At 39.6% G+C, this 25,525-nt stretch overlaps 1 protein-coding gene across 8 annotated transcripts in view; it reads right to left on the bottom strand.

Moving 5' to 3' along the window:
• Nucleotides 1–25,525, bottom strand: part of UBAP2L (ubiquitin associated protein 2 like) — a 52,440-nt gene that overhangs the window by 10,566 nt on the left and 16,349 nt on the right. For 4 of the 8 annotated variants that reach the window (XM_037162409.2, XM_037162410.2, XM_053666264.1 and 1 more), the window contains 17 exons: nt 23,525–23,693; nt 23,047–23,142; nt 22,582–22,627; nt 21,942–22,054; nt 19,809–19,868; nt 17,999–18,051; nt 16,324–16,409; nt 13,918–14,089; nt 8,570–8,768; nt 7,214–7,491; nt 6,889–7,061; nt 4,066–4,255; nt 3,336–3,390; nt 2,759–2,933; nt 2,374–2,446; nt 1,062–1,257; nt 884–972 (listed from right to left, as the gene is read on the bottom strand). In XM_037162409.2, coding sequence (XP_037018304.1) covers nt 884–972; nt 1,062–1,257; nt 2,374–2,446; nt 2,759–2,933; nt 3,336–3,390; nt 4,066–4,255; nt 6,889–7,061; nt 7,214–7,491; nt 8,570–8,768; nt 13,918–14,089; nt 16,324–16,409; nt 17,999–18,051; nt 19,809–19,868; nt 21,942–22,054; nt 22,582–22,627; nt 23,047–23,142; nt 23,525–23,693 — 2,223 coding nt within the window. The remainder of the gene's footprint in view (nt 1–883; nt 973–1,061; nt 1,258–2,373; nt 2,447–2,758; nt 2,934–3,335; nt 3,391–4,065; nt 4,256–6,888; nt 7,062–7,213; nt 7,492–8,569; nt 8,769–13,917; nt 14,090–16,323; nt 16,410–17,998; nt 18,052–19,808; nt 19,869–21,941; nt 22,055–22,581; nt 22,628–23,046; nt 23,143–23,524; nt 23,694–25,525) is intronic. The other 4 variants (XM_053666266.1, XM_053666265.1, XM_037162416.2 and 1 more) reach the window with 2 other exon arrangements.

A 25,525-nucleotide genomic window follows, 5' to 3' on the forward strand; every position in this document is an offset into this window, starting at 1 on the left:
ACATCAACAGCCAGCTCTTACTTTCTATTCCACCAGTTTGTCTCTTACAGATTTCAAAAACATGAATTAAAATTTAACTCCTTCAGAAAGATCTGTATTTTGCTCATTTTTTCTGATGTCTGGGTACTAAGGTGGCATGCTGTTATTAAAAAAATACGTGAAGTACTACTGGATATTCCTCTAGACTCTTTTTTAAAATTAATATATATTCTTGCCCTGGCCAGTGTGGCTCAGTTGGTTGGAGTGTTGTCCAGTACCCAAAAGGTTACCACTTCAATTTCCAGTCAGGGTACATGCCTAGGCTGCAGGTTAGCTCCCCAGCTGGGGAGTGAAGGTAACCAATCAATGTCTCTCACATCACTTTCTCTCTCTCTCCCTCTACCCCTCACCCTCCTCTAAAAATTGATGAGCATACCCTCAAATGAGAATTAAAAAAAAAAAAAAAACCACAAAACTTTCCCTTTAAGAAAAAATTATAGATACTGTTCATTTTAACAGGCACTGAATACCTGAAGCTGATAGAAGATATACTGCTTTCAGCCACCTATTCTCAGTCCTAATAGTCAGGGAACTCTCCTCTGATCAGGTCAGAACCAGCAAAGACCCTCAGAGACAGCTGAATTGTCAAGTAGATAAAATAATTCTTTAAGAAATTGAAAGAGATTCCAGGTAAGACACTCTGGCCTTTGGTTTATGAGACCCAGAATATGTTTCACAGAGAAAATCCACAATAGAGGGCCTCACCTCTGTCTAGTCCTTCCTCTCTAAAAACTTATTTCCCCCTCAAAACTACAAAGATTAAAACCTTGCTTTCTTGTAACACCAGAGCTAGAGCAGCCATACCACCTTCACCTTTTGGAGAAGACCTTTCAGTCTCACTTACCGGGTAGGCATGTAACAGCCCCGGAGCCATAATATATGGGTTAGGCAACAATGGCGGGACCCCAGGAGGGAGATTAGGAGGAGCTTTTCCTAAAAAAGAAATTACGATTTTATCCTGTCAAAGAATCACTTCTCTCTTTCATCCCAAAGGAATGCCATCACCAACTACACAGGGCTACCTGAAGTTGTAGCAACTGAGCTTCGAGTCGAGGCTGTGACGGTGGAGTTGCTGCCTAGGCTGAGGCCCAGGCTACTGCCACTATTGAGACTGGAGGAGACACTGACCACTGGGGGAGGTGCAGAGACTGTGCTGGATGTGGTGGAGAAAGTGCTGGAGGAAGAATGAAGATTCGCCTCACTCTCCACGCTTGTGTGCTTCAAAAAAAGAGGGGTGGAAACAGCAATTAGCCTAACAGGTTAGGAAAGAAAAACAATCCCTGCTGTTGATATCATCACGTAACGTAAACTTCCCAATTTGAAAGGCTGAGGAAGGGTACCAGGGTGCCCACTGTCAAAGTAGTTATAAGAAATACTAAACACACTCCAGGCACACATTCCCTAAGATTCATCTGGCAAGGATGATAATGCAAGACCCACTGTACACTATCACCCTGTTCAAAAAGCAGCAGAGTCCTGGCTGGTGTTGCTCAATGAACTGAGCACTGGACTGTGAGCTAAAAGGTCGCCAGTTTGACTCCCAGTCAGGGCACATGCCTGGGTTGCAGGCCAGGTCCCCAGTTGGGGGTATGCAAGGCAACCAACCCATGTATCTTTTTTCTCTCTCCCTCCCTTTGCCTCTAAAAATAAATAAATATAGTATTTTAAAAAAAGAAAGAAATGAGAATAAGGACAAACTCCCAGAAACCAATGCTGGTTGGCCAGTAAGAAGATGAAGGTAGTTTAAATGTAAAAAATGTATCATAGCTTTCTCTCCTATACTCTTCATTACATTCATTCAGCACAAGACCAACTTGTGTGATAAAAAAAAAAAACGTACAAGTTCTAATAAATTTAAACCTAAAGCCTTGCCCACAATTATCTTTCCCTAGAATTCTGGCAAACTAAACACCTTTGCCCAAAATGGCTTCTTCTTAAGTTAGTTGTCTTCCTTATTATCTCAGTTTTTACAAAAATAGTTGTTATAAATCACAACAATGAAATTGATTTTTTGACCAAAAGCTCTTATCTAATCTCTACTATTATAGGATGCTCAGATACACGCTGATTATTTTCAGGACTCATGTTCAGTATATGCCAGACCAAGGAATAAAAATGGCAGTACCAGTTAGAAAGAAATATTCTTCCAGAATATATCATAGCATACAAAGCCCCACTCAGCTTCAGTGTTAACTTTGATTAGTTCTTTCCTACAACCATAGATCAATTAGCATTTTACCACCTCAGAATCCCTTCTTAGGAGAATCTTATGGTTGGATAGTTCTAAGTGTTAAAAAAAAAACCCCACACTTCTTTAAGACACTGTGCTTTTACCAAAAGAGTGGATGTTGAAGTGCGCCCAGAAGATGTCGATGATGAAAGGGTATTCTGCTGAGTAGATAACGTGCTGTAACAAAAAAGAGGTTGCCATAAGCCACAGTGACCTGAAAGTTTAGTCAAGAATACAGCCAAGAAATAAAGTAAAATACAGAACCAAGGAAATCTGAGATTATATGGTAAGCACAATAACCAGCCAGGGGTGCTGAGTAGTTAAAGCTAGACTGGATGTTGAAAAGGAAAAATAATCCTCCTCTGTCTTTACTTCCAACAGCTTTTAGGTAATCTACTTAGCTAATGTGATCTCTGCCAGGTAGAGAGAGTAAGAGAGGTCCAAAGAGCTCTCACTAACCCCAACCTCCAAACCCTCACCCCAAATCACCTGCTGTGTTGTGTGGTAGTAGTATTTGGAATCTCCTCACTGTGGCTCAAGCCACTCAAGGAAGATGAGTGCTGATTGGTTGTTGTCAATAAGGAAGCCGCAGATACCGTTTCACTGAGAGGAGGGATACTAGAAGTGGAAGGTGAGTCGGTTTTCACTGCAGAGCCTGTAGCACCTGGAAATGAAAAAGAAAAAAAAAAGTCACCTGGCCAGAGGAAAGGGAGTGTTTATGAAGTGAGAAGTGACTATAGATAGTGCTAGGTGGTCCCAAAGGACTGTGAATTATTTAATAATGGATCATTTGTGTTCAGGTATAATCCTTTCCTGTTTCTCAATTCCAAGCATTTCACAGTACTGATCTCTTTGTTCTGTAAAGGGAACCAAGGGGAATATCACCATTTGAAGACAGAAAACCTAAAATTTAGGGTGGTTTGAGGTTCAACAGCAAGGCAGAACCAGGCTAAGACCAAATGTTTTGATCACTGAGCCAGAGCTATTTTCACTGCAATCTAGGAAATGCAGAAACATTGTTAAGGACAGGATAAACACTGGGAGGAGAAAGCTGGAGAACACTCACCTTCAACAGATTGCGTGGTCTGTAACTGCGTGGCCTGCACAGAACTGAAGCCATTCTGATACAAAAAACAGAGAAGACACAAACTCAAGGGAACAGATCAAATTAGCATTGATTGACTTAGCTTGCTAACCACAGAAATTCTGTAAATTAACCAAAGGATTAACATAAACTAGCTAAACAAAAATTAAAAAGAAATGCCAACCTAGTATGACCAAAAGCAACAGAAAGCAACCCCAAACTACCAATAGATCCTAAACCCAAAAGAGATATAGGAAAAGGCCCAAATCTAGTGATCTGTGGGGGAGGATGCAGGTTAAAACAGTTCAGCCAAGTCACCTGTTTTTCTGGCTGCATCTGATAGTCACTCCCCCTCACCTCTGGCATATACTATCTCCCTCACCAAGCCAAGACATAGCAAGGTGAGGTCTACTGATATGCACTCAGAACTTTAGCAATCAGATCTTCCAGAAAGAGAAAACGAAGCACTTGAGACTGATTCTACTAGAGAGAACGAATCTTTAGTGCAAAGAGAATAGTTTTCTGGTTCTGAGTCTCCGAGCTTGCTAAAAAATAACTTTTTAAATTTCATCAACCACAGAAATGTTTCCAGCTTCTCAATCAGCACTTCTGAGATGTCTTCACAACATTTGTCAAGAAATAAAATGCCGGTATGAAAGGGACTTTGCCCACTATCTCCTGACCAATGCCCAGGGGCTTGTGAAGCCACTACCTTTGCCTGAGTCAGGTCCTTTTGGGGTGATGAAGAGATGGAGCTGGGGTACCGCCGAGTCTGTGTGGATCTCTGTTCATATAGAGGGCCCTGAGCATTGTTTTGGGAGGTATAGGTTGTCGACTGAATTGGGCCACTCTGATAACCGGACTCCTGACTCTGGTTAGATGAAATTGTGGATGAAGATTCACTGTGGGTAACGAAGAAGGAAACTCTCAGAGAAACGAAATAAGGCAGAACAACTGATACTAAAAAAAAAAAGGTGGATATCTACTACTAAAGTTCATTATAATCAAAAACAAAATTTCCAGCAACAAAGAAACTATCACCATTTTCTCTTAACAACAGAAGGCATTTTCATATTGTATAGAGCCAGCCACGTATCGGAATTAAGAATGGAGCTTAAAAACATTTTCAACTCTTGCCCTGGCCTGTGTGGCTCAGTAGATTGAGAACTGGTCTACAAACCAAGTGTTGCTTGTTTTGATTCCCAGTCAGGGCACATGCCTGGGTTGTGGGCCAGGTCCCCAGTAGGGAGTGTGCGAGAGGCAACCACACGCTGAGGTTTCTTTTTCCCTCCCTTCCCCTCTCTCAACAAATAAATAAAGAAAATCTTTTAAAAAATTCTTCCCAAATCCTAGAGGAAGAGGAAAAAACTCTTGGTCCCTTCATAACATGAACCCTTAGCATGAGAATGTCATCTTTTGCCTTATGCATTTTAAGTAACACTAACTCTCTCAAAAACCCCACTAAATGGGCAGATAAGGTTCCTGATAGAACTGACAGGACTTTAAAAATATTCTCATGCATTAAGTCATCTGTATTTTTAAATTCTAAGGATTGAGAAAAATAGCGCAGTTCCCTGAAATTCTTTCAGTATTTTCTACTGCCTCAGATGGCCCTCCCTGATAGCTTAAGATGAGGTAGCAAAGTTTCTACTGTAAAGGTTCCTTTTAATCTGTGTAATACAAGGTCTGTCCAGAAAAAGAGCAATCATTATTAATATAATAAGAATGGTTTTCAAGATATCAATGTAACCTGGTAGCCAAGGAGAGTGGACTGGAATGCACATGCACGTGCACATGCATGAACAATGACGACTTCACTGTACTAGTCAGTGGGGGCAGTAGATGCCCTTGAGTGAGCATGTGTACTGAGTGGCCGTCACATTAAAAATGACTGAGGGAGTAGAACAATGAATCTGCATTAACTTTTGCATTTAAGCTTGAACATTCCTTCGTAGAAACTACTGGGATGATTCAGAAGACTACAGCTAGCCCTGGCTGGTGTAGCTCAGTGGATTGAGCACAGGCCTGCGAACCAGACAATCGAGGTTCAATTCCCAGTCAGGGCACATGCCTAAATTGCAGGCCAGTTCCCAGCAGGGGATGAACAAAAGGCAACCATACATTGATGTTTCTCCTCCTCTCTCCTTCCCTTCCCCTCTAAAGATAAATAAAAATCTTTAAAAAAATACTAAAAAAAAAGAAGACTACACCTATGGGCAACTGGTGATTGGCAGCTTCTTCACTATAAAGTACCCACTCATGCATCATGTCTTGTGCAGTTTTTGGCAAACTATCAAATCACCCAGTGACTCAGCACCCCCTACAGCCCACATTTGTCTTCCTGTGACTTCTGGCTTTTCCCAAAACTAAAATCACTTTTGAAAAGGAAGAGATTCAGGCCATTGATGAGACTCAAAAAGTATTACAGGGCAGCTGATGATGATTGGGAGAACTGTTTGAGGACCTAAGGTACCTACTTTGAAGGGGGCTGAGGCGTGTTTGTCCTATGCACATTTCTTGTATTTTACTCAATAATGTCTCTTTTTCATATCGCATGGCTTGATACTTTCTGGACAGACGTTGTATATCAATGCTATCTCCTTCCTAGGAGTTCAAAGTTACACATTTCATAGGCCTAAGTCCCAAGCTAAAGGACTAAAAGCGTCAAAAGCATTTTTAGCTGTGGCAGATTTCAAGGTACTTTCCATTAGAAGTGCTGTACCTATCTACAAAAACTATGTCTGGCTACTCTAGAAGTACCCAAGAAGTATGGTATTTTGCCCTGTATAATGTGCACTTTTTGTGCCCAAATTTTTCAGGGAAAAATGAGGATGCACATTATATATGGGTAGTGCTAATTCTACATCTATATAAATTTTTAAAAATTCTTTTCTTGTTCTGGCTGGTATAGCTCAGTGGATTGAGCGTGTGCCTACGAACCAGGCGATTGCGGTTCAATTCCCAGTCAGGGCACATGCCTGGGTTGCAGGCCAGTTCCCAGCAGGGGATGCACAAGAGGCAACCATACACTGATATTTCTCTCCCTCTTTCCTTTCCTTCCCTTCTAAAGATAAAGTCTTTTAAAAAATTCTTTAAATAACTAAATAAAAATTAAAAATAAATAAAATAAAAAGGTTTAAAAAAGAAAAAATTCTTTTATTGATGCTTATACATTAAAAGTAGAACTCTAGAAAGCAATAATAATATCTGCACATAAAATACTCTGCAATACAATACTTGGTTTTGTTTCTAAATATATATAAATAAAAAATTAAAATGGAAGTTTTTTCCCTCTGAAAGTTTGGGTCAAAAATGTGGTTGCACATTATACGCAGGAGTGCATTATACACAACAAAATATGGTATATTTCTACCTGCTTAGTTATAGATAATCCTAGAAACAGTATTCTAAAGTGTTCAACAAATGCTACACTAGCTAGAGACTTGGCATCCCCAGAGTTCAAAGAACCAGCAAGAGACTTAAAAAAGTGCCAAAAGCCTAATAAAAGAAGCCTAATGACTGACGTTTTCTCTACCTGGCCGTGCTGGTATAGAGACTATTTGGAGCCTGGCTTGAAGAGGCGCTCGTGGTGGGAGTGGACTCATAATCAGAAAGGACAGGCTCTGACCCAAACTGCAGTGCCCCAAACTGTAGGTTTAGCCCTGAGATATCTGCTGAACCAGGCATCTCCACAGCCAGAGCAGGAATCTGAAGAGAGGAGAAAACAATGGTTTAGTGTGACCTTATTCTAAAACTAATAAACTTTAGCTTCAATTTTCTAAATTATACTCTTACCATCTCAATTCCCAAATCAGGCACCCCCTTCCCCTAAGAAAGTATCTATCTATAATTTCAAATACCTTAGAAGTCAAGGAGGCTTTTTTCTTCTGCTGTTTCAGTTTTTGCTGAGCTGGCTGAGGGCTAGAGGACTGGTTGTCAGAAGACCCAGGAGACATTTGTGGAGCCGAGGTGGATTTGCTTGGCAGAGGAGAAGAGGGTGGTGGAGGTGCTGCTGTAGAGGTAGCCACTGCCGGTGGCTTCTCCTGAAGAAACACCTCCATCATGGTTGAAGATGGGGTAAAAGCCTGGCGCTTTGTAAAGGGGCTGTGCACTGTTGAATCATTTGGGTTCTTCAAATCTGCATGAGGAAACCCAGGAGATACTAGTGAACCTCAAAAATATGCTATCATCCTGATCTAGAGCCATAAACTAGGGCCTCAGGAATCAGAGCCTCATAAAACAGATCCTTTTAATGACATAATCTCATTTCTGTAGGTGAAAAATCATTGGATCCTATTTATTCTTATGTAGAGCCTAGGAGCCTAATTGAATAAACTCTATTACCCTGGCTGTGTAATCCAGGAACTGCCCCTGTTTAGTGTATAAAGTCCTAAAATGACCAAGAGCATGAACCTTTCCAAAGGGAATATAATGTTCTCTTCTTAAGAATTTTCTTCTATTCTAGCCCTGGCTGGTGTAGCTCAGTGGACTGAGTGTGGGCCTATGAACCCAACAGTCACTGGTTCGATTCCTAATCAGGGCACATGCCTGGGTTTCAGGTTGGGTCCCCGGGTAGGGGGCGCGTGTGCGTGAGAGGCAACCACACATTAATGTTTCTCTCCCTCCCTTCCCCTCTCTAAAAATAAATAAAGTTATTTGAAAAAACAGATACATTTTTCTTCTGTGGTTATTTTTCACCTTTTAAAAAAGATTTTATTTATTTTTAGAGACAAGGGAAGGGAGAGAGAAAGAGAGGAGAGAAACATTGATCAGTTGCCTCTAGTACATGCCCCATTTGGGGACCCAACCCTCAATCCAGTTATGTGCCCTGACTAGGAACTGAACTGGCAACCTTTTGCTTTGTAGGATGCTGCCCAACCAAGAGCCGTATCTGTCAGGGTAGGAAAGAATATGCTATTTTAATTGGTCAAGGTAAATCTACAGAAATCCAAAAAGTTCCCAAGTCAACAGTAGACTATACCTATAACATATGATTAAATCTAATGAAAGAAATTTACAGCCACGACTTTTTATTATTATTCCCCCAGCTTTCTGAAGTCAGCCCATCTGACTAGGAAAAATCGCTGTGGAAAACTAGCTAGTTGGCTGCTCTTTTCCTTACTTCAGAACACATTCTCTACCCTCTACTCCTGGCAGCCTCTCAACAGTAATGCTCCAATGCTTAGAGAATTCACTTCACTTTCCATCTTTCTCACCATACTGCACCAGCGATGGGGACTGTGTGGTGGAGCCCATGTCCCAAGAGGAGGTGGTGGTGGTTCCAGATTGAGAATGCTGAGCTGCCAACTGAGCCAGGGCCTGAGCGGTCTTGAATTGCTCCAAGAACTGGGAGCCTGTGGTGCTGCCACCTTTCGCTTCACCAACATCACCAAATCCTTTTCCTAGCATGCTCACCTGCAAATCAATACAGAGATTAGAGAAATCTACAACCAACAACGTTATTCAGCTATTCAAAAAGACAGTTATCCAGGGTGAGAGTTAGTATAAATGAGACAAGTAAAGACTGTCACCAGAATGAGTACACAGAATAGTCCATTTAGAACACAAACTCTGGAGTTACTGTTTAGATTCAAACTCTGGCAATGTAATTGTGGGAGAATAATTTTCCTGAACCTCATTTTCTTCATCTGAATGTAGAAATAAAAGTAGTACCTTGTAAAGTTGTAGGAAGATTAAACAAATAACATATGTAAAGCATGTATTATGTGCATGGCACACAACAGAAATGAGAAGTATTAAAATTTATACCTTTAGCCCTCAGGACTACTTCTTCCTTCCATCTCAGGGACAAAGATCTAAAGACTAAAGGATATTTTTCCCTTTTAAAGTTTTAAATCAATCAATAATTGATTATTAATGTGAAGTTCATATAAAATTTCATTTTAGCCATTTAGGTCCTTGTTCTTAGGTCACTACACAGCGAAAAGAAACAAAAACAGCTAACTGGAGCTTCATTTCAACACTGCTAATAACTAACATAGAAGCAAAACCAACTTTAGGGGCTATCCCAACTTCTGCACTAGACAATCAAATAATGAGTCAATGGTGTGATTGTCTTCTCTGTATCAAATTCTATACTATAACCATGATAACAAAGCAAAATTTAATCTTTGTGTTTCGGGGAGAGTCTCCCCATTCCCTACTACTGAGCAAAATTATCAACCTACTCCAGAAGATAAACCATGTGACCCTGACTACCCTAAGAAACCTCCAAGGAGATTTAATCTCATTTTCCTTAAATTCTAATTTAACCATACCACCATCACCATCATGACTAAGCAATGCTTCTTATACAGAACCAGTTTGTCCAACACAAGGTTAAGACATTTTTCCCCCTACTTCAATCTATAGTCTAAGATTATATAAACAAACGACCATCAGAAGTCCAGTTGAAAGTATGGGATTGTGGCAGAGATGATCTCACACAGCTATGATTACCAAATATTCTGCAAATACAAAGCATTACAATAAATGCATAGAAAATTACTTACACATACTATACATGGTAATAGGAGACTTCTATATTATTAACACCTATTATATATTAAGAGAAATTAATCCTCTAACATTTATTCTCAATAGAAAAGAAACTAAATACCATAGCGAGTAATACAGAAAATAAAAAAGAACAGAAAAAACATGTTTAGTTTAACATATCATGAAACACACATTAAACAGAATGTTAGGGTGGGTAAAAGTATGCTGAAAAGTTTAAAAAAGCAATTTAAGAGATACAGCCCTGGCTGCTGTGACTCAGTGTGTTGAGCACTAAACTGTGAAACAAAAGGTCACAGGTTCAATTTCCAGTCAAAGGCACATGCCTGGGATGTGGGCCAGGTTCCCATATAGGGCACACCAGAGACAAGCACACACTGATGCATTTCTCCCTCTTTCTCTTTCCCTTCCCCTCTCTCTAAAAAAATAAATAAAATCTTAAAAAGAAAAAAAGAAAGACCAGAGCCCTTAACCACATTTTCCAGTCATGTGCCTCAAGAGGTTGGTAGTTATTTCCTGATCTTTGTTTAACCGACCTGAAGGCCTTTGTCCCATTTTGTTTCTCTCCTTTCTTTTTAATCCCACATTCCTTTCCATTTCATCTCTCTTCTACTTTTTCTCACCTGCCACCTTTCACTTATGGCAAAACATCAACCACCAAATTAATTATTATAAGAAAAAAATTAAGACAACAGTTAAAAACTGACAATTCTGGATTAGACTGTAGCTCAGCAGTTTTCTAGTTAAAATAATTACTATAATCCTATTACTGAAAAAAATAATATTATATGCACATGCTTATTTTTTCTCTTAAATCTATAGCATCCCTACACCAAAAAAAAACACACACACATACAAAAACAACAACAACAACAAAAAACAGAGACAGGAAGAAAAAGCAAAGGAAAAAAAAAGAAAGCAGTATTTAATATTTACTGATTATAATAAAATTGGTCAAGCACTACCTGTTTAGTTTAAATGATTCCTTTGCCATAGTTAACTTTTCATTTAAAAAAATGTTCTCAATCAACAAGACACGTGCCATAAGTGTTCCAGGTTATTTCATTTTATTTATTGATTTGAGAAAGAGAAAGAGAAACACTGATTTGTTGTTCTACTTATTTACAGACATTCATTGGTTGATCCTTGTTTGTGCCCTGACTGGGGTTCAAACCCACAGCCTTTGCCTTTAGAAATAATACTCCAACCGAGCAACCCAGCCAGAGCAGTGTTTGAACTTATTAGTAAATAAGACTACTATCATCATATTTGCATAGCTCTTATCCATTACCTTCCTAAGGCCCTATAAGATAGGCAGAGCAAGCACTAAACACAATTTTAAAAAAGATTTTTTTATTTTTGTTTTTAAATTTTGATTATGCCATTACAATTGTTCTATTCCCCCCTTCATTCCCCTCCACCCTGCACACCCCCTCCCCCACCACTCCCCCCCTTTATAACCACGTCTCAAGTTCTTTAGATTCTATATTTCCCATACTATTCTTGCCTTCCCCCCTATCTGTTTTCTACCTACCATCTATGCTACTTATTTTCTGTACCTTCTCCCCCCTTCTCCTCCTCCAACTCCCCTGTTGCTCTCCATGTGATCTTCATTTCTATGGTTCTGCTCCTGATCTAGCTGTCCTATTGGTTTGCTTTTGTTTTAGGTGTAGCTGTTAATATCTGTGAGTTTGTTCCTCCACTGCTCATATTTTTTATCTTCTTTTTCTTAGGTAAGTTCCTTTAACATTTCATATAATAAGTAAGGGCTTGGGATGATGAACTCCTTGCATTAGATCTTATCTGAGAAGCACTTTATCTGCCCTTCCATTCTAAATGAAAGCTTTGCTGGATAGAGCAATCTTGGCTGTAGGTCTTTGGATTTCATGACTTGGAATACTTCTTTCCAGCCCCTTCTTGATTGTAACGTCTCTTTGGAGAAATCAGCTGACAGTCTGATGGGAACTCCTCTGTTGGTGACTGTCCCCTTAGCTCTTGCTGCTTCTAGGATTCTTTCATTTTAATCTTGGCTAATGTAATGATGATGTGCCTTGGTGTGTTCCTTCTTGGGTCCACCTTCTTTGGGACTCTCTGAGCTTCCTGGATTTCCTGGAAGTCTATTGCCTTTGCCAGGTTGGGGAAGTTCTTTATTATTTGTTCAAAGAAGTTTTGCACTTGTGGCTGTTCCACTTCCCCTTCCGGTACCCCTATAATTCAGATGCTGGAGCATTTAAAGATGTCCTGGAGGTTCCTAAGCCTCTCATTTTTTGGAATTTTTTTTTAAGTTTTTTTTTTAAAGATTTTGTTTATTTATCTTTAGAGGGGAAGGGAAGGAGAGAGGGAGAGAAATATCAATGTATGGTTGCCTCTCATATGTCCCCTGACGGGAACTGGCCTGCAACCCAGGCATGTGCCCTGACTGGGAATCGAACCGAGATCGTGTGGTTCGCAGGCCTGCGCTCAATCCACTGAGCTACACCAGCCAGGGCTCATTTTTTGGAATTCTTGTTTTTTCATATTTTTGTTTGGTCATTTTTTTCTTCCTTCTGGTCCACTCCCTTGATTTGAATCCCAGTTTCCTTTCCATCACCATTTATTTCCTGTGCATTTCCCTTCCTTTCAATTAGTTTAGCCTTCATATGTTCCTCTAATTTGTGACTAAAATCAACCAGTTCAGTGAGCATCCTGATCACCAGGTGTTTTGAACTGTGCCTCTGAAAGTTTGGCTATTTCTTCGTCGCTTAGGGTTATGGGCTCTGGGGCTCTGAGTTCTTCTTGAGCCATGTTTTGGTCTGTTCATGCCTGTTATGTATGAGGAGGGGAGCCTTAGTTGTTCACCATGGTGGGGCGACCCAGATCGCTGGTTTGTGACGCTGTATGTGGGGGCGGGATCAGAGCGGGACAATAGAGGTCCCCTCTGATGCTTCCCACCGCTGGGGCCTGCGTGGTCTGTCTCACTGCTCACTCCTTCGCTAGTTTATTTGTGCGCGAATGTGTGACCTCGGTCAGCCTGCTGCCTTGCGCCCTCACTGGTCTGCCCATCGCAGCCCCATGCCTGGGATCCACCAATCACCGACCCCGCGCCTGGGGCAGTCTGGCCGAGTTTTCCTGCGCAACCCCACTCCGCCAGCCGCTGGCTCCATCCCTCTTATCCGCCTAGCTGAAGGGTTCCTTGTTGTCGGACTTCAGTATTTTAATTTTCTGTGTTATGACTGCGTATTTGTTTTACTAAAACTTTGTTGTTATCGTTAAACTTGGTTGTGCAAGAAGGCACAGTGCTTTCACCTACGCCTCCGTCTTGGCGGAAGTCCCCTATTTATTTCTTTTTAAAGAGAGGGAGAGAAACACTGACATACAAGAGATACATTGATCAGATGCCTCTAGCATGCTCCTAGCTGGAGACCTGACCCACAACCCAGGCATGTGCCCTGACTGGGAATCGAACCTGCAACCTTTTGGTTCACAGGTCAGCATTTAATCCACTGAGCCACACCAGCCAGGGCAAAAATTTTTTTAATTAAATTTATTTTGGTGACACTGGTTAGTAGAACTATATAGGTTTTAAGTACAATACATCATCTGTAGAGCAATTACTCTTTCCCCCACTTACAGAATAAGGGAGAAACAGCTATTAAGTTGACAGATTCAGAAAGACTCTTTTAGGTTTTATTGAAACCTAGTCCAAAAATGTCTGGTTTAAATAAATATACATAGCAATTCTGCTAATCAAGAATAGGAAATTGCTACAATTCCCATCAAGGTTTAATTAGGACTACAAAACGATTAAAATTTGTTGTCATTGATTTTCTCTTTGAGAACAGTAAACAATGAGTATTCAATTCTGTTAACTCATTTTCCTAAGGTTCAGTATGTCTGCAGCTAAGTCCTCTCCTAGAGCTATCCCTAACTACCCACTTCAGTATCTCTAAATCCAGGGCTGCTTTGGAGGACAAAATAAGATGCTGTACCCTGACCAAAACTTGTCCCTGGAAGGAATTATTACATGTATGGGTAGAGTTTGACAGAATACACCATGTTTCCTACTTACCATATTGTGATGAGAAAATGTGTTTCCTGAAGCAGGCTGTGATATGGTACTCTGCTTCGAGTTACTAAACACCAGAGGCTGGGCAAGAGAAGGAGCCTGAGATGGATCCAGATTAGATGAATCATTCTCCATTGAAGATGGTGTCTTTCCCAACAGAACAGCGAGGTCAATTCTAGTGGAGAGAGGCGAGAAGATCTTGATGAGTAAGACTGACATTACAGTATTCCCCAACACTGAACTCAGATTATAGTTTGATTAAAATGAAGTCACATGCCAGAAACACAAAATCCTGACTGAAATGCTTAATTTACCAAAAGTAACTGGCATTAAGAGCCACTATACTACCTACTGATGTTCTAATGATGTTGCCAACCACAGTAATGTTATCTAAATATTTTATGTATGTATTTTTAGAGAGAGAAGGGAGAGAAACTTTGATGTATGAGAGAAACATCAATCAATCGCCTCTCACATGCCCCCAACTGGGGACCTGGCCCACAACCTATGAATGTGCCCTAACCAGGAATCGAACCAGCAACCTTTTGTACACAGGCTGACACACAATCCATTGAGCCACACAAGCCAGGGATTGAAATTTTATTTTAGTAAAATTAATAAAATGACAAGTGTTAGTTTTAACAAAGCAGCTCAAAAGCTAGGAGAAAAGTAATTTTTATCCATGATTTTTTAATGCTGAATACCTGCTGTTACCAATTTCTCATATGTGAAACCATGTATTAGAATGCTGGCATCTTCAAGTGGCTTTGGAACAAGAAAGGTTCGGGGCAATCCCCCCCCAACATTTGTAAACTTTCAAATTATATATGGTATCATCAAAAATATGTATATTTTTGTTTTCCCGCAAGTTTTTAAAAAAGATTTTATTTGTTTATCTTTAGGGGGGAAGGGAAGGAAAGAGGGAGAGAAACATCAATGTATGGGTGCCTCTTGTGCATCCCCTGCTGGGAACTGGCCTGTAACCCAGGCATGTGCCCTGACTAGGAATCCAACCACAATCCTTTGGTTCATAGGCCCACACTCAATCCACTGAGCCACACCAGTTAGGGCTTTCCCCCAGTTCTTGACAGAGCTCCTAAAACCCTTAAAAAGTTAACTGAGTGATAGTGGTCTTTTGTTACTTTAGAGACCAACTATGAGGTTTACTTAGGGTGGGGTCTCCCACAGAGCTTCAAAACAGGATCTGGTGACCAGAAACACCAATAATGTGATGAGAAGATTAGTACTTTTAGTCCAACTATTTTCCACCCACTTCTAGGGAGGGACCCCAGTAACTTAAACAATCATGTCTATGTTAGAAACTGATAAAAACCCTTGAACAATGAGATACAGTGAGCTCTGGGTAGGTGAACACAAGCAATGTGCTGAGAGGGCAAGGAAGCTTTGTACCCCACCCCTGCACCCAGCCCTATGCATCTCTTCCATCAGACTATTCCTGAGTACAGGTTATAATAAACCAGTAATGGCAAGAAAAACTCTTTCCTGACTACTGTGAATTATTCTAGGAAATTATAGAGCCTGAGGAGGGAGCTATGGGAACACTCTAAATTTGTAGTCAGTTGGGAAGAAGTATGGGTAGCCTGGACATCCACTTGCAACCTGACCTCTGAAGCAAGGGCAGTTTTATGGGACTATGACGTCAACTTGGGTCTGTGCTAACTCTGGATAGTTAGTGTCAAAGAACTTCAGAATTGGTGTGGAAAAAAAAGGTATTGGTGTCAGGAAGAAAAAAGGTATTGGTGTCAGGAAGAAAAACAATATATTACCACCAGTAATGATGTCCCTAACATACATTCCTATTGACACTTCTCTTTACAGCAGCTATCATACGAAGGTCTAGAAACAATCCAAGAGACTTTCGGGGAATAAAAGAATTCTCTGATGAGCGTGTCCGCTCCAGTGACCCCAATACCTAGGGTCATGCTGTTAAAAGTTCGTTAGCCAGATCCTACAGGAAAGAAATGATCACTATACACAGCGGGCTCAATGCCAAAGATCATAATTATAAAGCAACTGAGAAACTGCTGAACAGTTCTGCAAATTCAGAAATAAACTAAAACATTTCCACTTTTAGTTTTTTTGTACAAGACAAATTATAGCATGTTAAGTTTTAACCAATGCCTCTGATGCCTATCTATGCAATTAAATGGCTGTTTGGGGGAGAATCCATTTTACAATTGTAATACATGGACTTCCTTCCATTCAGTAGATTAACTAGTATCAACTCTTAAAAATCTACCAATCAACAACTAAAGAGAAACCTGATCTGGTTTAGTTTTCATTACTACCAACACCAAGGGAGCTTGTAAAGGCTCAGTGCCACTCTTCCTTAGAGCTGTCTCCACAGATCCCTTTGGGGAAAAATAATGAATTTTAGCACACACTTGCCTCTGACCAGCAGTGATTGTCACATTCTCTGCAGGCAGAGGCACTGAAGACACATTAGAGGCAGTGAAGATCTTGGTCTCAGAAAGCTGGAAAACAGAGAAATTAGTCACTCCTGGTGTTAGGTAGGTTATAGTCAGAATCCTGACATAAGCATGGGGAAATTATAAAAAACAAAAACAAAAACAACAACCCTTTAAAGAGGAAACTACTCTGAAGAACCCTGAATGGATTGACTTTGAAGCCCCTTACATATATGTTCAATGATTTTATCAAGAGAGTAGAATAAAAAAAACCCCAAATATAGTCACATAATGTGCACACTAAACTTACAGGAAGGTGAACGTACATACTAGATAGTAAACCAAAAAAAACCCCCATTATATTTTCCCATTACAGTTCCCCGCTCTCACCTCTACCCAAACCATACTTCTGCTCCTCTCAAAGAAATTAAAATGACAGCCAAGATGAAGACAAATAAAGTAAGTTAATTCTTGGCTTCTAAGCAGTCAGGGCCAAGTGCTGGTGAGTTAAGGTCTTTTCAAGGATCATTTCAAACATATGCATTTTTAGCCTTCATACTGACTTTATTACACCTAATCTCTCCACCATAAGAAACTCAGATCAGGAAAGCATTTACAGGAAATAATTCCTTATACTATTTAAAAGCTAATTTGGTTTTGTTTTGGCTTTTTGAATAAAATCTCTCCTCTGAAAACAGGGATCCATTTCCGCAAATATATCATTCTCTGAAAGTTGCTTAAGCAGATAAGCCAAACCTTAGAAAATATTCACAAGGCAGTCTAGCTCAGCTACAATAGAAAATAACCACCCTAATGCTGATGCACCTGAAATTTTTAAAACTCAGCCCTAACAACCAAAACAGTTTGACGTATCGTTTCCTCTTACCATAAAAGCTGTCTTGCCTGAACATATAAGTACGTTAAAAAATGTTAAAACGAAAATTCATCCATGATCACTAAAAACTTTTAACAGCAAAAGCTTGACGGTGACCAGGATTTAGCAAAATTCTTTTACTCGGGTTCTACTCCAGTGAATTCATAAAGCTTGTTTATGTGCCACCTTATGCCACCCATCCATAGGTTTCCAACTTGAGTAAAGCTGGGAAATAGCAAATTCTACTACATGTTCATCTCAATTACGCTTAAAGTAATTGAGCTTCAAGTAACTTAAAAGGGTTCCAGGGCCAGCCAGATTATACACTTGCAGACTTGGCACTTTAACTCTCTCTTTGTACCCACCTCCAAGCCAATTATAGGATCATACACCAAGGCTCAAATGTGAACTAAATAGCAAATTGTTCCAAGTAGAGTCATGTGCCACCAGCAGCTGTTAATGCGCTACCTGCCTAACTCCATTTCCAGTGCCCTACCCAACCACCATCTCTTCCTCGGACAAATCCAACAATCATATATTTGGACTTACACAAGTGCACTTGCCCTTTCCATAGTCTGGTTCCACAGAGTCCTGTTCATGCCCAGTCTCCTTCATATAACATATGTGAAATGTTCTGGCTCAGAACACTATTTTGGATGTAAAAGTTTTGGGTCAGAATCTTAAGGATGAATTTCGAGGGGTAGAAACATACCCATTTTCTATCCCTAAACACCACTTAGGGATAGAAGGCACTAAAGAAAAAAGACCTGGAAATACCTACATCTTCATTCCAATCTTCAGTTCCCCACTCCTCTGTTGCAGTCCTCCACGCACCTGGGAATAAAGGAAAGATAGTGATTTTAAGTGCCAGTACAAAGCCTGTGCAGAAAACACTAATGTATTAACAATTTTGGCAGCCAAAAGTGTAACCAAAATTTAGTAATCAGAAGGGATTCTTGGGCTTCAGAGGGAGGAAGACTATTTAAAAAGGCAAACCTTAGAACACCATGGTTTTAGTAAGTTTATGATTTCACAGCTACTTTCAGTTTTTGTTACATGGCTGGACAGCAAAGAGAGTGAGAGTGAGAAAACCTGAGAGAGCTTAAGACCCCAACAAATCCACTGTTCCGGGTGATCTTTTAAGACACACGACCCTGTGAACTCAGTAATTCAGTGAAATGGCAGCAGCCAATTTAAACCAACAAAATCCCATTTATTTATCTGGCATAAGACAATAATGGGGCCAGTCTGAAGAGAAAAAGCAGCAGTGAGAGAAGAACACAAATTGTTGCCCACATGGCAATGAAAGGGCAGTGAAGAAGGCAGGCTGAAATCCATTGTGAGAGCACTGACAACTTATCTACTATTGGAACTATTTAAAAATGCATACTCAGAAGTTTATAAATCTTACTGGTTTATAAGGAATCCCTATGGATCTGCTCTTTTCAGAATACACTGGATAAGACTGAAAAAATCAAATATGCGTAATATTATCCTAATTCCAATCATAGAGAATGTGAAATCAGACCTGCTGAGGGCACAATGCAGACAATGGGGATGTACACATTCTTCATGTTGATAATAACAAAGTTTCTCACTTTTCCTACAGGAGAGATCCATAAGCAATCAAACTACCTTCCACATTCCCCTTGTTTTGCTTCATGTATACATATATCCTCAGAAAAGCCAACTGCACTTGAAGAAATATGGGTGAGTTTTTCCATGAGAACCAGGATTCTTCCTTTTGACCAAAAGACCACGATAAGAAATAAAAACCTGTCTGTAGAAGGGACAAAATACACTTCTCTAGAACAACAGTACATACTGACATATTGAATAACTTAAAAGTTCTTTAAAATAGAGAAAACTTCCCACAAAAATGGAAATCTGGCATTCAGGTATTTCATTGTCACTGAAGAGAACTCTTCTAACACGTACAAAAACACATCTGAAATTCTTCTAAACATTTAATAGTGAAAAATTCTATTTCCTAGACAAAAATATGTTCATTGTAATGCCCTCCCCAGGACACTGTTAAAATTGCACCAGAGAAATTCCAGTTTACTAATGACAATGCTCTCCAAATCAAACAGTAATCCAATCTCAGTTTAAACAAATTACAAACCACATTTTCCTCTCCCATTCTAGTGATACCACCTAAGCTCTGAGTGTCCTAAGAAGTTATCTACTATGAAGAAGCAATCTCTCAAAGCAAGAATTTTATTTTCTGCACTACGGCAATTACATCTGGGATAGAAAAGAATGTAGATTCCTAATTGATATTTTCTTATGTAGGATGTATGAAAATGACTAAGAGAACTATATTAAGGAAGAACTAAGGAACAGAAAGAGTACAAATGCTCAGAACAACAGATTAGGGTTTCCATTCCACCAGCAGAAGAAAGCAGTCAATGTAAATGTTAAATATTCATTAAATAAAGTTTTTAAGAAACAAAAATGGACAGAAAATACAGAAGGAAAAGGCAGAGAAAGGAAAAGCAGAAAGACAAAAATGACATATCCACAGATATTTCAGTTCATAAAAATCTATAAAAATATCCGGGGCAGTTAGGCGCCTGGATGTATCATACCAGGAGCAGTCTCAAATTTTCGGGGATAATTTGACCCCTCAACCCCAATGAAATCAAGTCCTGAAACAAAAAAGAAAAGAAAACAAGAAACAACCAGTGAAATTGTGCTTGTGAATGAGAACATTTGCCCCCAATACACAATTCCCAGTGTACCTGTGGATATTTTAAGGGTGGATTTGAATTTCATTTTAAATTAAAAAGGGAACTTGAGCTTGCTACCATGAAAACACGAAAAGAGATTATAAAGTAATTCATACTGTGGAATTAACAATGATGAGAGAGCATGAAGCTACACCCAACACTTTCACACTAACAAGATAACAGCAAAAATCACACAATTCTTCATACAGCCACAAACCACAGATTTCTGATTCTAGCCTCCCAAACCTACTCAATAGAAATATACACCTCAACCTTCTGTTTTTTTTCCCAACCAGATCCTTGTTGAAAACAGCTAAGACATGCAAGCCAGGACTGGGACTCCATGCCTGATTTTTTATCCACAAGTGCAAATAAATCCCTTAATTTCTATCATCCTTTCTGCCAGTGATAAAAAGCCAAACAAATGCCCAAGCACAAAATAGTGCTAAAAAAACAGTAACTTATTATTCTAACTGCTAGTACTGCCTCTTACAAAGCCATCTAGTGATAAACGAAGAGCAGTTCTAATGCCTCCAAAGTACAGGAATTTAAAACAGAAAAGGACATTGCATAGCCAAATGGTCAAGGGAATTTTAACTTGCCAATTACACAACTTCAGCCTCCACCAGTTGGAAAGTTGTATTTCAAATGAGTTTATAAGACAACTTGGTAAACAAAAAAATAAACATTCAGGACCTAAGATGTATGTATTACCTTATGGATAGCAGATGGGAAGCTGTACCAAAGACCCTACACTAGAGACACAGATATAAATATCACTGATCTTTAAAAAGTGTCAAGACGAATTTAAATGGAAAAAGTCAAAAAGCTTATTTCATGCTCTACTATTAATTCATCCTCTTTTACAAAAGGAAAAGTCTCAGGCTCTGTTATGTGCTAGCTCAGCCAGAAGGAGGTAGCTGATCTAACAGGAAAGTACTCTGGAGCCCAGAGGCTGTATTTTACTCTTAAATACATGTGTGTCCCATGGGCCTAACATATCCTTTAATATATACACCCTACCCAGATACAGGCACCAAAGTCAGCTAACAAGAAAAGTAACCTTATTAAAATCCTACTGCCCTGTCTGATGTGGCTCAGTGGATTGAGTGCTGACCTGTGAATCAATGAGTCACCAGTTTGATTCCCAGTCAGGGCACAGCCTAGGTTGCAGGCCAGGTCCCCAGTAGGGGGGTGCACAAGGGGCAACCATACATGGATGTTTCACTTTCTCCCTCCCTTCCCTGCTCTCTCTTAAAAAAAAAAAAAAAAAGTAAAATATTAAAATTCCGTAACACTCTACCACACCCAGAAGACTGTCCAATGAAGGAAAATAGTAAGTCTTAAAGTTTCCTTCTTGCTTAGATACTGAACTATCCTTAAATTGAAGGGAAAAAAGATACTCCTATTGTCAGTACCACAACACAAACTTGACAGTGGGCCGAATCTGGACCCTCTTCATCTCTATAAGTAGTGGCTTAATTAATTTATTCAGGATATCTTTTCAAACCATAAAGCTAGCTCCCCTAACAGAAACACTAAGATATATAATTGAAGTCTAACGACAGCCACATAGTATAATGGGAAGGCCATGGGCTTGCAGAGTCTAACAATTCTAAGTTCAAATACCAGCAAATTTCTTTGCTGCTGGTTTTTTAAGATATTTTATTATTTATGCTATTACAGTTGTCCCACTTTCCGCCCATTTACCCTTTTCACTGCTCTTTCAGTCTGTTTTGTCATTTGGAAAGTGATGATAAATAATACCTATTTCATAAAATAGGGATGAAGATCAGGTGAAATGGACTGTATAAATGTGTCTGCAGACAAATAGTAAATATAGAGAATACACAATAATTTCAGTTGTAATTTTCTCCCTTTCTCCCCCTATCTCTACACCCAAAAACTATTCCTACACTTCATGTAACTATAACCTCAAAAAAATTATTTCCTTAAGTTCCCAGACACAAAAAATTAATGAGAGTCACTCACTTGTCCCATCATCTGGCTCGAAGTGGCCAGTGTTGTTCCATGTATTGCCGCTATTATTGCCATAGCTATCATCAGTACTGGCTGGCTCTGCATAATCAGCTGGGTTAAAGGTTCTACAGGGAGGGGAGTGAACAATAAAAAAGCTTAAAAGAGTCTCCGACATCTAAGCAACACCAAGAAAAAATTAATTCAAAGAAGAGGGCAATCAGAATCTTCACCGTCCTTTTCCTAGTACAAATCACACGGCTCCTTTCTCCTATCTAGGTTGTCAACTATTCCTTACCTATCAGTATACCTAAAATTTCATGGTATACTCTCAATTTCTATTATCCATTTTGGGTTAGAACACCAATAATCATAATAAAATCCACATGAAGATTTTGGGGTAATAGGTATATGCATTCTAATGAAGCTATGAAATACAGACAATGATCCACGTAGTATATGCTTATCCCTAAAACATAACCCCTAAGTCTACACACCTTTCTGATTAAATACTCTAGATATCTATTTGACTACATTTTGGGTAAGGCTGCTTACTATTATTACCCTCAGGATAACAGGATATTAACCACCCTAAAGTATCATGGTGATAGAGTGAAAAAAAATTAAAGACTGACATTGGATCAATGAAACTTACCCCATTCCTTGAGCAGAAAACCTTCCTCCCCGCCTACCAGACCCACCTAATCAAAGAGAAAAATAGTATTTTAGAAATTAATACAAAATTATCTTGCCAACTGAGGCAGCTCTGGAATATTAAGTGGTTGACATTATCAAATGCTCTTTTTCCCACTCTGTACTCTGTAGTACATCACTTAATGTAATGCAGTAGCACAATCATTACTATTGACAGGTTGTTCTTTTGCTGATCGCACTGCTGGGTTCTCAAGCAAATGCAGTTAACAGCAACAATAAAAACTAGAGGACATAACATCAACCTTCTCGTTGCCCACTTAGCAACCTCTAGAATTCACACGACACCTTAACAATTAATTATGGTACCTAGACACAATGTGAATTTGTTTTTAAATAATGTAGACCTCTACAAAACTAGTAAGAATACACCAAAATCCAGCCCCCTCATCCCCAACAAATTGATCACCTCTGCCTCGTCCACGACCTCTTCTGCCCCTTTCTGTGCCTCTTCCAGAAGAACCTCCACTCTTGGTGCCATCTAATCCATTTTCCTGACCTCGAACTGGGAAAAACAAAACACAGATGGCCAGACCAGAGTCAACACAATATATAAAAATATATAAATATATATGCTGGTGGGAAGACTAAAGCAAGAGAAAAGGAGCTGGAAGGATGGGACATGATGGTTACTAGAATAATGGTAATGATCCACAACGGCTATTTAAGTCAAACTTTATAATGGTTACATGATAATTCATGCCAAAATGCTGGTGGCTGGTAAAAAAAAGCTAATATAAGAGACATCAAGGCCTCAAAACAGGTAATGGCAAGAAAAGTCAAAATTGCGTATAATGGTTACTAGGTTCAGCCTAGCACGGCCTTGACATCCCTAAAATCTAGACATAACTGACCCACAGCTAGTTTTGTTAAAGCCCCATGCATACATTCTCGTCCACGGCTGGCACCTCTTCCCCGTCTTGGTGGCCCACCACGTCGCCGACTATAGTCTCTATCCCGGTCTCGATTTTCTTTGCCTTCCTCGTTGGATTCCGTTTGGCCACCATCCTTCTGTCCTGAGACTCCCTTCTTCTTCCCAACCATCTCCCAGGAATGCTAAAGAAGGGCAGAGCATTCATATCTAATCAACACCAGTTGCTACCAGGAAACTAGAAACAACAGCTGGTACAACTATTAACCATTCTCCTCCCAACACCCAAGTCTAACATGCTTTTAAGTAGTTTACTTACGTTTAAATGGAAGATACAAAAAGACCATAAAAAGAAACTCTATATCTAATACTGAAAAACTGAACTCCTTTTTATATAAGGGAGGTGCTAACAGATTGCAGGGATCACTTCCAAAAGGATCACTAGGATCCCTATCTATTTAGTCATTTGACAAATTAGTCAAAGGACCTAATTACTGGTGGTCCCTAGCTTTCAAGTCTACTTCCTGAGCTGAAAAAAAAACTACTATCCTTTGGATTTAGTGAGTCCCATCCAATTTTTTTAGTCATATTGGTATCATATCAAATAAAGAAAAAAAAAAAAAAACAACCAAAACCGAAAGTTTCTAAAAGTTAACCTTTTCTTTCTTTCTTTTTTTAAGATTTTATATCTTAGCCCTAGCTGGTGTGGCTCAGTGGATTGAGCACCAGCCTGAGAATCAAAGGGTCGCCAGTTCAATTCTCAGTCAGGGCATACGCCTGGGTTGCAGGCCAGGTCCCCCATTAGGGGCACACAAAAGGCAACCATACATTCACGTTTCTCTCCCTTTCTTTCTCCCTCCCTCCCTTTCTCTGAAAACAAATAAGTAAAATAAAGATTGTATTTCTTAGAGAAAGTGGAAGGGAGGGAGAAAGAGGGAAACATCCATGTGTGAGAGACACATCAACTGGTTGCCTCATGCACACCTGCAACTGGGGACCTGACCAACAACCCAGGCATGTGCCCTGACCAGGAATTGAATGGGAGAACTTTCGGTTCACTGGTCAGCACTCAACCCACTGAGCCACACCAGCCAGGGCTAAAAGTTAACTTTGAATTGAGAATGTATACCGGTGAAGGTGAGCATTGAAATCTTGGGCACATTCTCTAAACAAGTAACACAGAATTTAGGAAAAAAACAACTATAGCTACTTTCCCACCCCATACCCTAATTTCCTTTGCTTAAAAGACCAAATAGTAGTCAGGGGGGCTCAGCCCTGGTCCTAAGACATGCTGACTATAGGAAGCCTTCCATTCCAGGTTTTATGCACTGTGCTCTTCTCCCCTGTATTTCCTAAACCAATATAATCCAATTCAGCTTTCCCCCAAATAGAATATTCAGTGATTCACTCCAGAAAGCAGGAAGAAAATTTGTGGTAGGAAAATAAGCTAAAGAGTCTTATAAAATACTCATTCCTCCAAAAAAAAAAAAACCTAAAAAAAAAAGAAGAAAACACTAAACTGCAGTGCTAAGAGATTAACAAAAAATTCTTTAAAAAAATAAAATAAGGCCCTGGCTGGTGTAGCTCAGTGGATTGAGCACGGGCCTGTAAATCAAAGGATCGCAGTTCGATTCCCACTCAGGGCAGATGCCTGGGTTGCAGGCCAGTTCCCAGCAGGGGAATGCACAAAAGGCAACCATACATTGATGTTTCTCTCCCAATCTCCTTCCCTTCCCCTCTAAAGAATAAATAAATAAAATAGTCATTCCTCAAGAAAATGAGTTTTACATATTCCAAGTTTTAAACATTCCTTGATTTACACATTTTTTCCAGAAAATACATACAAATAACAGACTCAGAACAAACAACCAAACCCAGATACCATCTAACTCTAACAACAATGTCCCTAGTGACCAGCAACAACTATCTAATATCAAATAGCTTTCAAGAATATAAGCCAGGTATAATGTAAAAATTATAATTAATTTTCTCAGGGTTAATAAAAATGTTATGGTCA

The sequence above is a fragment of the Artibeus jamaicensis genome, unplaced genomic scaffold (genome assembly GCF_021234435.1).
Source record: "Artibeus jamaicensis isolate MK-2021 breed Jamaican fruit bat unplaced genomic scaffold, CSHL_Jam_final contig_447, whole genome shotgun sequence".
Lineage (NCBI taxonomy): Eukaryota > Metazoa > Chordata > Mammalia > Chiroptera > Phyllostomidae > Artibeus > Artibeus jamaicensis.